This window comes from Pieris napi, chromosome Z (assembly GCF_905475465.1).
Source record: "Pieris napi chromosome Z, ilPieNapi1.2, whole genome shotgun sequence".
Taxonomy (NCBI): Eukaryota; Metazoa; Arthropoda; class Insecta; order Lepidoptera; family Pieridae; genus Pieris; species Pieris napi.
In genome coordinates, this window is record NC_062259.1 from 9157234 (window position 1) to 9170884 (window position 13651).

At 32.3% G+C, this 13651-nt stretch overlaps 1 protein-coding gene across 1 annotated transcript in view; it reads left to right on the plus strand.

Annotated features, from left to right (window-relative positions):
• LOC125062128 (CUB and sushi domain-containing protein 1) overlaps positions 1-13651 on the plus strand; it is a 50474-nt gene that overhangs the window by 26264 nt on the left and 10559 nt on the right. Inside the window, exons 2-5 of the mRNA XM_047667704.1 lie at positions 2978-3157; positions 6603-6812; positions 8436-8531; positions 13468-13590. Of these exons, the coding sequence (XP_047523660.1) occupies positions 2978-3157; positions 6603-6812; positions 8436-8531; positions 13468-13590 (609 nt within the window). The remainder of the gene's footprint in view (positions 1-2977; positions 3158-6602; positions 6813-8435; positions 8532-13467; positions 13591-13651) is intronic.

The window sequence follows — 13651 nt, forward strand, 5'->3', positions numbered from 1 at the left end:
AAACACGGTACGGTTTGCAACTAGTGAGAACGTAAAACAAGAAACGAAATGGTGGTATGTTTCGATTGATTATGATTGATCGTGTGGAAAGATGGATCGCGTCGTGAATGTATCATAGGACAGGAGATGCATTTAAAACTCGCCATCCTACTCAAAACTCGTCGTTTTAAAATCTGCCCACTGTATCAGCACTCGAAACGTCCATTTGTTTAAATAAAATAATTAATCCACGTTTAATTTCATTTAAACGTGTAACGCGTATAGCAAAATAATATAAAAATTTACTTACTTTTATAGTCTGGTAAACTTTGAATCGTTTTTTAAAATTCAATTCACCAATTTGTTTTTCAAAGTCATTATCGAATGTGTGTCTGTTGTCCAAAGAACAACATTCAGGCGCCGATCTCTCAATATTATGCAGGACTAATCAAGTTGGATTGGCCTCGCGAGAAAGTTCTATGCACTGTTATGTTTTAAGACGTTTTTCTTTTTTATTTATTCCATAATATCGTATTTTCACATGGTATGGAAGTTTACTAATTGAAAATAATTCAGGCTTTCAGGTTAGTGTGCATAATATGCTATATCTTGAATATAGTATACAAGAACCAAGTCAAATATGAAACTTATCCTTTCGTAGGTTTTTAGTTCAGTTACTATTGTTTTGATTATTGTATTAAAAGATGCTTGTATGTTTGAGATTGAGAACTGTCGAATTATATCGCGGGGACTTGAATCGTACGAAGGTCATGGAAGGTACGCTGATTTAAAACAACATTATCAAAACTTTTTTTAAAACATAACATATAGAATATATAATTTTTATCACAACCTGTCCTTAATGATAAGTCGAGGGCGTCTTAAAAGGACGTTATGAAAGCAAGCCGATTTTGTGAACTATTATTCTCTTCACCTTGATAATAACATTCACTAGTTTTGTAAACTGTTTGTGCAATTGAACTTTTAATTTACGAGTGACTTGATATATTGCACAACTTTTAATTTATTAAGTATTTTTATCGTTCAAGGAAGTCCAAAAATAGGTAACGTGTAAAATCGTTTCATAAGAAATTATCCTTTTATTCCGAATTGAGAGATTATTATTTTTTTGTTTAATTGAATAGATAAACCAACGTGTCATGTATAAGTGTTGTCTGTTAAACTACTTTAAGTAAATACAACAATCCAGTTTTTGTACCATACAGATAAATATCGAACTTATTATAATTATGAATGTTGTTCTTTGACCAAAGAACATAAGTATTGTTTACTTCACGCGTATAAATTGGACCATATACGTGACGAGGGCAGAAAATATGTTTTGTCTCGTCATTTACAGCATTTTCTTGTGAAATAAAGTTTTAGTGGCTGTTTACAAATTAGTCTCGGATAGTTATGTAGTGCAAGTCCGAAACTAAGACGTGAACCGATTGACCTCGATACTTTAACGGGCAATAGTTTCGTAACAATACAAAAAACAGAACAATCGAGTATAGAACAAGCGTTGATCGAAAATGTAATCTGTTTCGTATCTTATTGAAATATTTTTAATATTTTTAAAATAAGGGCTTGTTAAAAACAAGCATAACTAATGAACGTGTTGGTAAATACAAGCGGAGGAAGTGAAAGTCCAGTTTCAGGACCGTAGCACAGGGAGATTTGTGGTATTTGCGTAAAAGCATAGACTACAACAAAGGCCTGTAGTAGGCCCCGATACACGGATGATCCCCTAACGATAGCTAACAATACAATAAAGGCTGCCCGCGCGGCATAGTCTGATTAGGGTAAAAATCTACGCTCGCCAAGCAAAATGGCATTAAAAAATGTACTTTCGGAACAGGAGTTACACAAATAGATTAAAAAAATATATATGTTTGAAAAATCTTAAACTTGCGTGTAATCTAGATTTATTATATTTTATAAAAAAAAAACAATTTGAATATAATTAATATTATAAGAAATTAAATTTAGTCAGACATCATGAGTTCTTTGTGTAGAACTTCGAGAACTATCTATTTTCGTATTCTATAAAAGCAATTAACAGTGAAGCAAAATCAAACATCAATGAAAAATGCAAGTTGCAAGATTGCTTGCAAATTAAATTTCACTTTGCGTCGTGTAGTTGTGGCTTAGCCCAAATAGGAATGATTTCCTGAGTGAGTGAAAAGTGTTAAGCTAAACGCGTGTTGATCTAATACTATACTTTATTTATGACCTCGCCTACGTGTACCATTTACTCTTGTATATTGATTTCTATAACTTTTTATTTCGTGTTGCCTAAAATTAAACAAATCTTATTCATATGACTCTACTATTCTACTTTCACCGTTCTAACTAAAGTACTCAGCTAGCTGTTAACACATAAAGAGGCAGTGAAAAGATTGATTTAAATTACATCAACTTAGTTATACTAAAAAACTAGTTTAATAAAGAGTAAACAGAATCTATGTTGTGTAACTTTTTATTATATTCATCAGTGAAATTTCGTATGCTACAGAAGCGCATTGTGTTGAATGTATAATAACTTCCATACCCATTTTGGCAACAGTTTCCCAAGGCAGTCCGCGTCATTATTACGCATATTAAAGGGGACATACAGTATTATATAAGAAAAGACCACGTGCCCAGCCGGTGTACATATTTTAGTACACATTTGTATTTTAGTTGCATTTCGTTAGGTAACAAAAGAAAGCTAATGATCACAGTCTATATTCTATTGCAACCATATCATACACAATATACATTGTTTTGTAACTGAGTATATGGAAGACTGTGTCAAATTTCATAAGAATTTATAGATTTATACGTAATAGATAATGTGTAAATTATTTTAGATTGATTTCTGAGACATTTATCCTTCTACAATCTTTTTCGATTTTAAAACTAATAAAAAATATAAATTGTACATTAAAAACTCACTTCAATAATATTACATAGTATTCCACTAGCTGAAAACTAAAACGGTTATTTTTTACAGATGAAAGGCGCTGTGGCCATCCAGCTGTGCCGCCTAACGCAAGAGTATCACTTTCAAATAGTGACATTGTGCCTGGAACTCTGGCCACATATGAATGTGACGAGGGTTATGAACTCTTCGGAGGGCATCAGAAAGAGTGCACCGTTAGGGGCGATTGGAAAGGAGATTCACCATTTTGTGGTACGTAATGAAATAAACAGTATAGGCATTATTTGAGGACGTTTCAAGATTTAAAATGTACTATTTTTGATGTTATTTTAAAAGTTCATTCTAACCCCTTCGTTCCTATTTCATATACATACATATATATTCGATATAAATACTGAAACGAACTTAAAGGCATTTTGCGCCCGTGTTTTAGAAGCTTTAGAGTGGAGGCTTATAAAGCTTGACTCCCGTACGGCTAAAATATATAGGATATTGACATTCGTCATATTTTACGCGAAGTCTTCAATGTGAATCATAACCATAGACACTAAAGAATAGATTGCTACGTCATATTTGACAAAGAGGCTTCAGATTTTGCCTCCATCGAAAATTCGAGTTGATTAGAAATTGCAGGTAATTGTTACCGCGGACGTGACTAACACACATCGCGCGTAACCTCCTGCAGGCTAAATACGGGATAAGATTATCATGTCCCCACCAATTCATATATGTATATATAAATGAAATCATGGGGGCAAAGTAGGCATATATAAGAGGAAACATGAACGAGGAACGAAGTATTACTTTAATATTTGTATTTATTTATTTACACTTCATTGCCATAATACACATAATTATACATATAGAAAAAAAAACAAAAAGTAAGTAGGTTACATAATTTATTAGGCAACGGGCGGCCTTATCGCTAACAAGCGATTTCTTCCAGGCAACCCTAAAATGGATCAATAGAAAAAAAAGAAACACCTACAGAGGGTAAAGTACAAGAGATGCATAATTAATTAACAAAAAGATATTAAAAATAACATGCAACTATAACTAATATTAACATATTAATAATATTGATTAGTTGCTAAGGTTAAAATAGCATATAAATTACTCTTAATAATAATCATGACTTTGTAAGCACTATTACTATCGACTATCGGATAGTCGTTGATTAATAGATTTAGTTAAATTGCCAAATCGAATAAACCATAAATATTAACGGTTTAAAATTTGACTTGTCGTTGTTAATTTATAAGCTCTGTGAAATATAATGTCAATGGCAGGTGACAGTGACGCCATCACTCCGACATATATATTATACATACAATGCATTTAGCGTTCCCCCTATTGGGTAAAGAGTACAAAGCAAGCGTTAGGAGCCATTAAAATCCAGACTGCGACTATATTTAATTGTGTCAGTATTGTAATAACGTTCCCCTATGGGATTATTAGATTGCAAATTTAGTATTGCGTGTAGAAACCCGAAGTGACTAATGATTATGTATACTTGATCATAATACATATGATTAAACTAGGTGACGACACAATTATATAAAATAAAACACTTAAATGACTTAATTCGGATCAACGATACTCTCTACAATTTTATAAGTTTTCGTAACCTTCCTTCGAATCCAAAATGTCCACATTTTCGACTCTCAAATACGCTGTGTTTCCTATGTTTAGTGTTGTTTACCTTATTAATTTAAGGGGTTGTTTGTGGAAAGATAGGGTTTTAATGTAATGTCAAATTTATAGAACCTGCACAATAAAAAACATATTTTTTTAAATTTTTACCACCACATTGTTTTAACTAAAAAACTTTCTGTCAAAATGTTTTAAAGTTTTAATGAATAGCGACAGGTCAGTGTTTTGGTTATGAATAGGGAGGTGAGAGTAGAATATTTTTTGTCAATAACCTATATACAATATACATATACAGTACAGTAAACGAACTACTACTAAACAAAGAAAAGACTGATTAAATTATCAATCAAAAAAGACTAATACAATTTTCCGTGTTATAAATTCCAATTTTTACAGTGAGATAAAATTAACTGACGCCTAATATTATTTTTAAGGTATTTGCATTTCATTGATATTGAGTTCGTTTCTCCCCCATCCATTAGGCTTAATAACTACACTAGATTAGCAGCGATGTACCGACGGAGCTTATAGGTTTAGCTCTGTAAAAGCTATCTAGAAATACTTAATGAATTTTTAACAATCGCAAAAAGGAATCGATTTATGTTATGTATTCGCTAAATTCGTACATTAGTTAAGTTCGTTCGTTACAAGCTTATAATAATTTCATCTCTTGAAGATCATTTCAGCACGATCGCGCTTCTTTATAGCTTTTTTTAAAAATTGCTAAGACAAATGAAGGTAGGAAGGCAAATGGAATATAAGTTATATATATGTAGTAAATAAGAACAATTTTTGTTTAGTTTTCGAATTAACTTGACTTGATTCTGTATTGTTTGGATGAATGGAACCAAGAAGTACCCATATAGGTACCATTACATTACATAAATCTTAATATATATAAATCACGTGTCACGCGTTGTTTGTCCCCGATGGACTCCTAAACTACGTAACCGATTTTAAATTAAATTTGCACACCATGTGCAGTTTGATCCAACTTAAAAGATAGGCTAGCTTACATCTTAATTTATAGCCGCAATATTATTTTATTGCAAATTATTTGTTTATTATGTGACAGTCACAAATATATAAAACAAATATGAGGAAAAAAGGGGCTACCACCATAATTTTATTATTGTGATTTATTATGATGTTTTATCATTTATGTATTTTATCATTATGGCAATAGGGCAGGCAGAAGTGCATATGTGTTTTATGCGTGCTTATTTCTTATATTTTAAGTATAATAGTATCTTAAATTATAATTGTGAAATTAGCTGTTCCATTTTCAGTCCTAATATTACATTCAGCTACTGTATTGAAATGAGGCTTTTACGACTTTTAATTACTATCAGAACCCGAGTGTAGATTAACGGATATTTTCAGAACGAGAATGCACTGAACCAGTAATGCGTCACAAATTTAATCGTTAGAGGAAACTTACATTTCTTACAAACCTCGCACTATTCGTTCTTCGTTGAATATAGGCCAAAAATATAGCCCATTTTCGCTAAACAAAAGAAACAATATCGTGTATTACTTAGTTTTTGGACAGGTAATATGTACTACCTATCATAGACCCTGTTACAGTGACTGGAGATGCTAACTAGTTTAATAAATAGCTCTTCCTTTATAATAATGACCAATTTAATGCCTTGGTAAATGCGATATAATCTAATTTGACGTGAAATTTGTATTCAGTTGTTTTAAGTTTCTATTATAAAAAGGTAGTCGGGTCTTTACTATGTTATTGTATTTATTTAATTAAACCAAATAAGATTGAATGCTAATAACATTAACAAATTATACAATTGAAATCATATTTTTATATGCAATATTTATTATTTGGTAGTTAAAAGTAAAAACGAAATATTATCAAAAAATTTTCATGGCTGATTTACTCCAATAATAGACATGTTTATATATAAAAGTTTCCTCTGACGAAAAAATCTGGGCTCTTGTTAAATCTGTCTCGTCTAAACTTAATTACCAACGCCAAGTCTACCACTTAACAACTGTTCGTGTAAATCCCCTGTCTTTTTTACAGGAACAAATGTTGCATTCCGAAAGCCAGCGAATCAATCAACAACTGTACGGGGTGGTATGGCAAGTAATGGTAATGATGGTGAAAAGACCACGGAGCATGATGGAAAGCGGTGCACGGAGACTCAGAGGGAGGCTTCTCCGTGGTGGCAGGTCGATCTTCTGCGGCATTATGCTGTGAAAGTTGTCAGAGTTACAACGAGAGGTTGCTGTGGTAAGTTATCTTTATATATATAATTCTTCTGTGAGTGTGTATGTCACTGAACTTCTCTCAAACGACTGGACCGATTTTGATGAAATTTTTTGTGTGTGTTCAAGGGGATCTGGGAATGGTTTAGATTCACAAATCAGCCCGCCAGATGGCGCTGCAGTCGGTACTTTCATACTTTGCTTTACTAATTGCTTGAAATATCATGCAGGACAACGTCTGTCGGGTCCACTAGTTTTTTTATAAAATCTAAAATTGGTTGCATCACCAACTATCCGTGATTTTAATGAGCGATACAGCTTTAAACTCATGCTTTGTCTCTATACATTGTAAACATCAGTAGGTTGTTCACGTACTTCTTATGAGCTCCTTACGAACGGAAACGTAAGTTGTAACGTTGACAACAGGCTGGCGTGATTATCACCTTACCCTACACGTCCAATCAATAGGAATCAGGAAAACTAAAGCTTAATATAATTACCAAATATCGAAAATACATACACATCGCCTAGTTATTTTTGCGAACACTCTGTACGATTTTGAACTCATATAATTGAATCAATATTCGACCGAATGCGCCGTCGATCTAGCTATGTATAAAGAACGAGGGGAATCACTCACTGGGCTAATTTTTATTTTTACTTTTACGTCTACGGATGTTTTGTTAAATTCCTAATATTATTAGTTAAAGCAAAGCTTTACTTTGTAGTTCATGATATTAAAATATATTTTAAAGGCACGACATTGGACGTTTTATTAAAGAGAAGGTGGATATTACACGCTACTACAGCTATTATTAAAAGGTTCTCAGAGCGGAGCTATATTACGGACTATCTTGTTCCGTGAAATTTATATATTAGCATCATTGTAAAGGGTATCTTTATTAGAAAAAGAGACATCCGACTTATTAACTTGGATGAAAATTAAACCTGAAGCTGAAGCTTAATTAGCTTTTATGACTATGCTATATATGATATATATAGCACGTTTTCCTGATTCATTAACAGCATAATATGTTATGTTATGGTGTTTTGCCGGAAACACCAATTAATTCAGCCGTAATCATTATGATTGATATATATAAACAAATATGAGTTTATTTTACTGATAATTATAATAAATTCCTTTGTTTCACTAAATGAAAATAGTTTTACGATGGTAGACTATTGTACTTGAATAGTAAAATGTAAACTAAAAATTAAAGCGACCGTGCTAAATTGAAAATAACCAATTTTATTCGTGAGTAGTTGCGCACTTTCTTTTTCTTGTTTATTAAAGAAGTTCGTAAAACATTTTCATTATATAACAATAGTATATGTTTAGCTTCTATACAGATCTCAGCTTGATATTATGTTAACAAACACTTAACGAGGTTCAGTTGGTCTTAGTGATTTCAGTAAACTTATTATTATATGAATTTTGATTGTTCTAACAATAACAGTTACTAGGACATAGTTTTAATATAATCGCTTACATACGCCTGCTTTAATTTTTCTTCCTTCAGACTGAAATAATACGCTTTGCAGTTGAACGTTCAAAACCACGAGGCATTGTAAGAGGGAAACTAGTTTTAGTATAGAAGATATTATTAAATTATCTAAATCATTTATATTTCGACTTTCTGTGCAGGTCATCAACCGTTACAGGACCTCGAGATTCGAGTGGGGAACAGCAGTACCGATCTCCAGAGAAACCCTTTATGTGCCTGGTTCCCTGGTACCATAGGTAAGTAATACCATTTCAGAGGAACAATTTATGGCTGTTAGGTTTTTTTAGTTTCTTTATCTCAACGATTTGTGGGTTCGGGTGCTTACTTTAAAGTTACATTCTTTAAAATGAACTTCTTATTTTGAATTTATGTTGTCCTAGTACAGGTTGCTTGGTTTAGAGATATTATAAGCGACATGACTACTACTAAGCTTACATAATATATATATATAGACGTACGTATATAAATGTATTGTGGAACTACTATATATTTAGTGGAATATTGAGATATTATGTAAGACATAGATTTAAAATCTCTAGAGAACAATGCGTAAATAATATTTACAGTTGCGTCAAAAGCGTTCTATTTCCGTTTATGATCTCAATATTTGTTGCTCAACGCACATTCACCACTTCCCTACAACAGGTCAGTAGTTCATTCACAGTTTCATTAAAACATCTTTGCGTCTCTCCGAAATAAAACAAATCCTCTTAAAAGCTTTAAACTTTTCTGAAAAGAAATTAGAGTTGTTGTAGCTGGTTTATTTAAAAGTACAATTCTTTATTCACCTTTACTAATGAAGTGTGTGCGCGAATTAGGGCTAACGTAAAATTATAACAAGAAACCCAATACTAAACCTGGCCTTTGGTTACCTCTTGCTGTAACCACATATTATATTACTACAAAAATTAAACATAATTAAGGATACATGATTTCACTAATGCCTTTAGGTAATTTGGGATATATTAAAAATCGCTTAAACTTTGGCAAAATCGCAACATGGCTTTCAGTAAAACGTCAGTTTGTATTTTCGTTCCTTTTTGAATCTGAAATGAAAGTTACACAGGCGCCTTTGATCATTTCCACACATGCAGTTAACGCTCAAAAATTCATTTTTTTTTCTGATGGAACGTCACCGAGGGCTAAACGAATTATTCAACGTGCAGGTGTTCATTTAATTGAAACAATTTTTATAAAGTGGAATAGTTTTTTATATATTTCAACACGTAATTAATTGTCCGACGACTTAGAGAAATAGAGGCATTAATAATCATATAAACGTTGCAATAACGCTAAATATTATACGTATAAACTCGTTAAGACTTATTTTAAAATAAGTCAGAAACAAAATAATCAAGTATCACGTGTGGTGTATCTCATATCGACGAGATTACCGCGGAGCTCAGCATCGGCAATAATAGTAATCGGATCTGAGCTTTTATTGCCGTGTTTTCACATATTAAAACCACATATGATTTCATATCGAGTTATTAATTTCTACCTATAATATAATAGGTTATTAGATTTTAAATAAGTGTCTCTAGAATATAAACGTTAAAATTATATTATCAACTTAACCCAACTAGTGCTTTACATCAGTCGTGTTTAGCAGTTTAACTATTTTTTCGGTACTATTTTTTAAATTTAAATTCAAAATAATTTATTAATTTAAGTAACACAATGTACACTTGTGAACGTCAGTAAAGAAATACATATTAAATGCTATTCTTCTAATTTTACATCTAATGCCAGTTCTCAAATCAAATACAATATGTTGCATATAACATTATCATATGCAACGATATGTAAAGTTTTAAATCGCATAAGACAGATTCAATAATCAATACTATGACCTTTATTTATCAGGTTATGCAAATATCGGATACAAATATTAAGATAAAAGTATTTTAATTTAAAATTAGAATTAAACCGACCCCCAATACTTGTATAATATACATGTCTTGATCTGGGACATCTCCCAAAAAACTGACCTGATTTTGGCAAATATGGACTGATTTTACATAATAGCGATGATATAACTTAGTTTCCGGGAAAGTTGAGGACCATCATACAAAACGACGAAGGGAATCCTTTATCAAAGCCATCTAATCCTTTTACTTTAAAAACGCATATATGCGTAGTCTATTTTTATAGTCCGACTTCATATTGTACTAACATTCAATTTCTCCGTGTTCAAAAATTAATTAGCTCAGCGATTTTCATTGAATGAAATCAGTCGTAGCGCCCATCAATGAGAAGAAAGTGGAAAGCTATTCACAGGCTCTCACAAGCACTTAATTGAGAACCGGTGTAGAAGCAGGCTAATGATTCGCACGCCGGCCTCTAGTATTGTCTATGTTAGTTATCAACATAGCCAATTCTAATCTTAATTTATGTTCTTCTTAATCTGTGGAGACAATCCAAAATGTGTTTTGAGTTCCGAAGCGAGAAATTTCTTGTGCCACTTCCCATCTGATATTGGCTTCACCAGGTCCTCTTCAACTCTCTCGATCCAGCGGTATATGGGCCTGGAAACTGGCCATCAGCCACGTTGTACTATGCTACATTTCAATTTTATTTCTTTTTAAATTACCGCTGTTATGAAAGCGGTCATATGTCAGCGCATATGACTAAAGATCATATAGACCTAAATCTTCTTACTATTGCCCGGACGGATTGGACGATCGGCGATTATTGAAATTACGATCGTCGCCTTATAATGCTATTTTAAATATTAAACCCACACGTATTTTTTTAAAAAGGGGTAAATTTGTTTATTTATATTAACTAAACATCGTTTAAATGTGGAAAGTAGTATAAATCTTGCAAATTTTTGCGAGTTTTATATAAGAATATATACATGTATGTAAATTGATTCAGTTTCAATATAACATTATGATAGCAAAATGTTTATGAAGATGCACATCTCAGTCTTAATTTTCTCTAATGTTCTAGGAATGTTCATGGAAAATTTTAATATATGAGAGCATGAATAATTTGAATATAATCAGCACGCAGTGAACCGCTCACACGTCAATTATATAATTAAAAAAATAACATTGCGTAACCCAATATCTAAGTCGTTACATAGACTGACTAATTAGTCCAAGAACTCTTGGGAATGTCTACAGTCAAAATAGACAATTAAACGTGAAGATTATAAACGATAGTAAAAAATTTGAATGCAACATCCTCTTTTAATATTTCATTGCTTTATTTTGCTAACAAGATACAATAAAACTTTAATGATAAGTAGACATATATCTTATAAATCGCGTTTTAAATTATTTACTGGCAAGCTTCCTATTGTGAGATTCAGAAACGAGACTTACGGGAAATCGGGAATCTTCCCCCTAGACGCTATAATCTTCATTTCAAGGAAGATACCTTTATTAACTGTCATTTCATAAAATGATATTCTGTCTATTGAGGTTGTGATAGTTATCATAAAACATTGATAAATATTTCTTTTTATTTATACTCTTTCAATGAAACAAAGCGACATTACACTAGGTTTTAATCACTTGTTACGTAATTAAAAATCCCTTTGTATCCTAGTTAACAATCAAAGAGATGAGTGCGGAAAATCACTGTTTTATCATATGCATTCATAATGACCTCAAACGATTTTCTATATCGATAAAGTTAAATGTAAATTGTTTTATTGATTTTAATTTAATGTACAGAGGTTACACAGCACCTCCGCGCAATTTAGTTCGCGTGGATTGTATTCATATACAAATAATTTTAAAGATCTTAACATCAACATGTCCACCAATTACCAAACCACTTACTCTAGTTAATTATAGAGATGATGTCGAGATCATTAAAAGATTGTATAATTGCTAATCGTCGGCAACGGCTTCTATGAATTAAACAATCATGCGTATATGGAGCATATCTGCTATAATAATAATCTTTAATTATTGTCGTGTAGGAAGCTGGAAGCCAGCCATTGTTAGGTTGACCTTGGCGTAAGCTGGACGAGTGAATGGCCCGCAAACCGCACTTCAACAATACGATAGCATTCCACAGTTTATTTCAAAGGAAAACTTTAGAATGTGATCATTACTAGAAATACCTATTATATTAAATTATTAAAAGAGGTACTAAGAATCATTTGTTGAGCGCTACCTTAAACCAGTTAATTAGAATTTAAGTAAGTGAACCATAAATTCAAAGGAAAGCTAGAACGTATGTTTACTTCTTTAACAGTTGACTAATTGGGAATAAAATTTCGTTTCTGGGTTTTTTTTTTAAATTGCTAGTGGGGTAGGCCCCCAGGCAACTTACGCCCCGGGGCCGAGGAAGCTAAGCTATAATTAAGTTTTTCAGTACAGTGTGTTTATTATTTATTTAAAAAAAAAAATTAAATTGGACATGGGTTAGGTGGTTGAGGGTCAGTTTTGCTATTTGATACAATGACTTTCCCTCAGCCACCTTGGTGGAGTCCGCGTCTTAAAAGCGTCGTTCCTGGGTTGCATAGATATGTTAATATAAAACAATATAAGCATGTGTTTATTCATTATAAGTACATATGCATCACAATGTGTAAGATTTGGGAACCCTTTTAAGTAAAAAATACCTGTGTCCCAGTCCCAGGGTTCCCAGCTCATCCATAACAAACTTAATTGTACATTCCTTAAAATATATTTTATTTTCTTTATTTTTGTTTTTGTTTTTAAACTGTTATCAACACGCCTGAGTGCATGAGTGAGTGTGTGGGGATATGTTAGGGAATGAGTAAGTGTGTGGGTGCAAATGTGTGAGTGAGTGAGTGAGTCAGTGAGTGAATTAATAAAGTGTGTAACTATATATTAGGTCTTAGAAGCATCTCTAACACTGCGTTAGAGATGCTTGTTCATAAGTTCATAGTTGTATTTTAAGCTTGTAGACGGTGATTGGGTAGATATTAAGAAAGTAGATTGAATTTATTACACGCAATATGCAAGCAGACTATATATGTATATTATACATATTATATAGTCTGCTTGCATATTGCGTCTGGCAATTCAGAAGAACTCGTATACTACCTATATATTATACGAGTACCATTTTATAAAGACGACGGATAGTACGATTACGAGAATCAATCAAAAATCGTGTTGAGATTAACATTTTAACCTGTCCCTTTTATATTACGTTTGTTTCAAATGAATTATCTTTCAACAGATGAAGGAATAACAAAGACTTTCACTTGTGCCCGACCGCTTATCGGACAACATGTGTTTTTGCAACTAGTTGGCGTCGAAGGGTCCCTTTCGCTTTGCGAAGTTGAAGTATTCACGACCGAGGGTGAGTATTGCCACAAATTATAGTAAAAATATGTTTATTGTAAGGTAGAACTAATAGATTA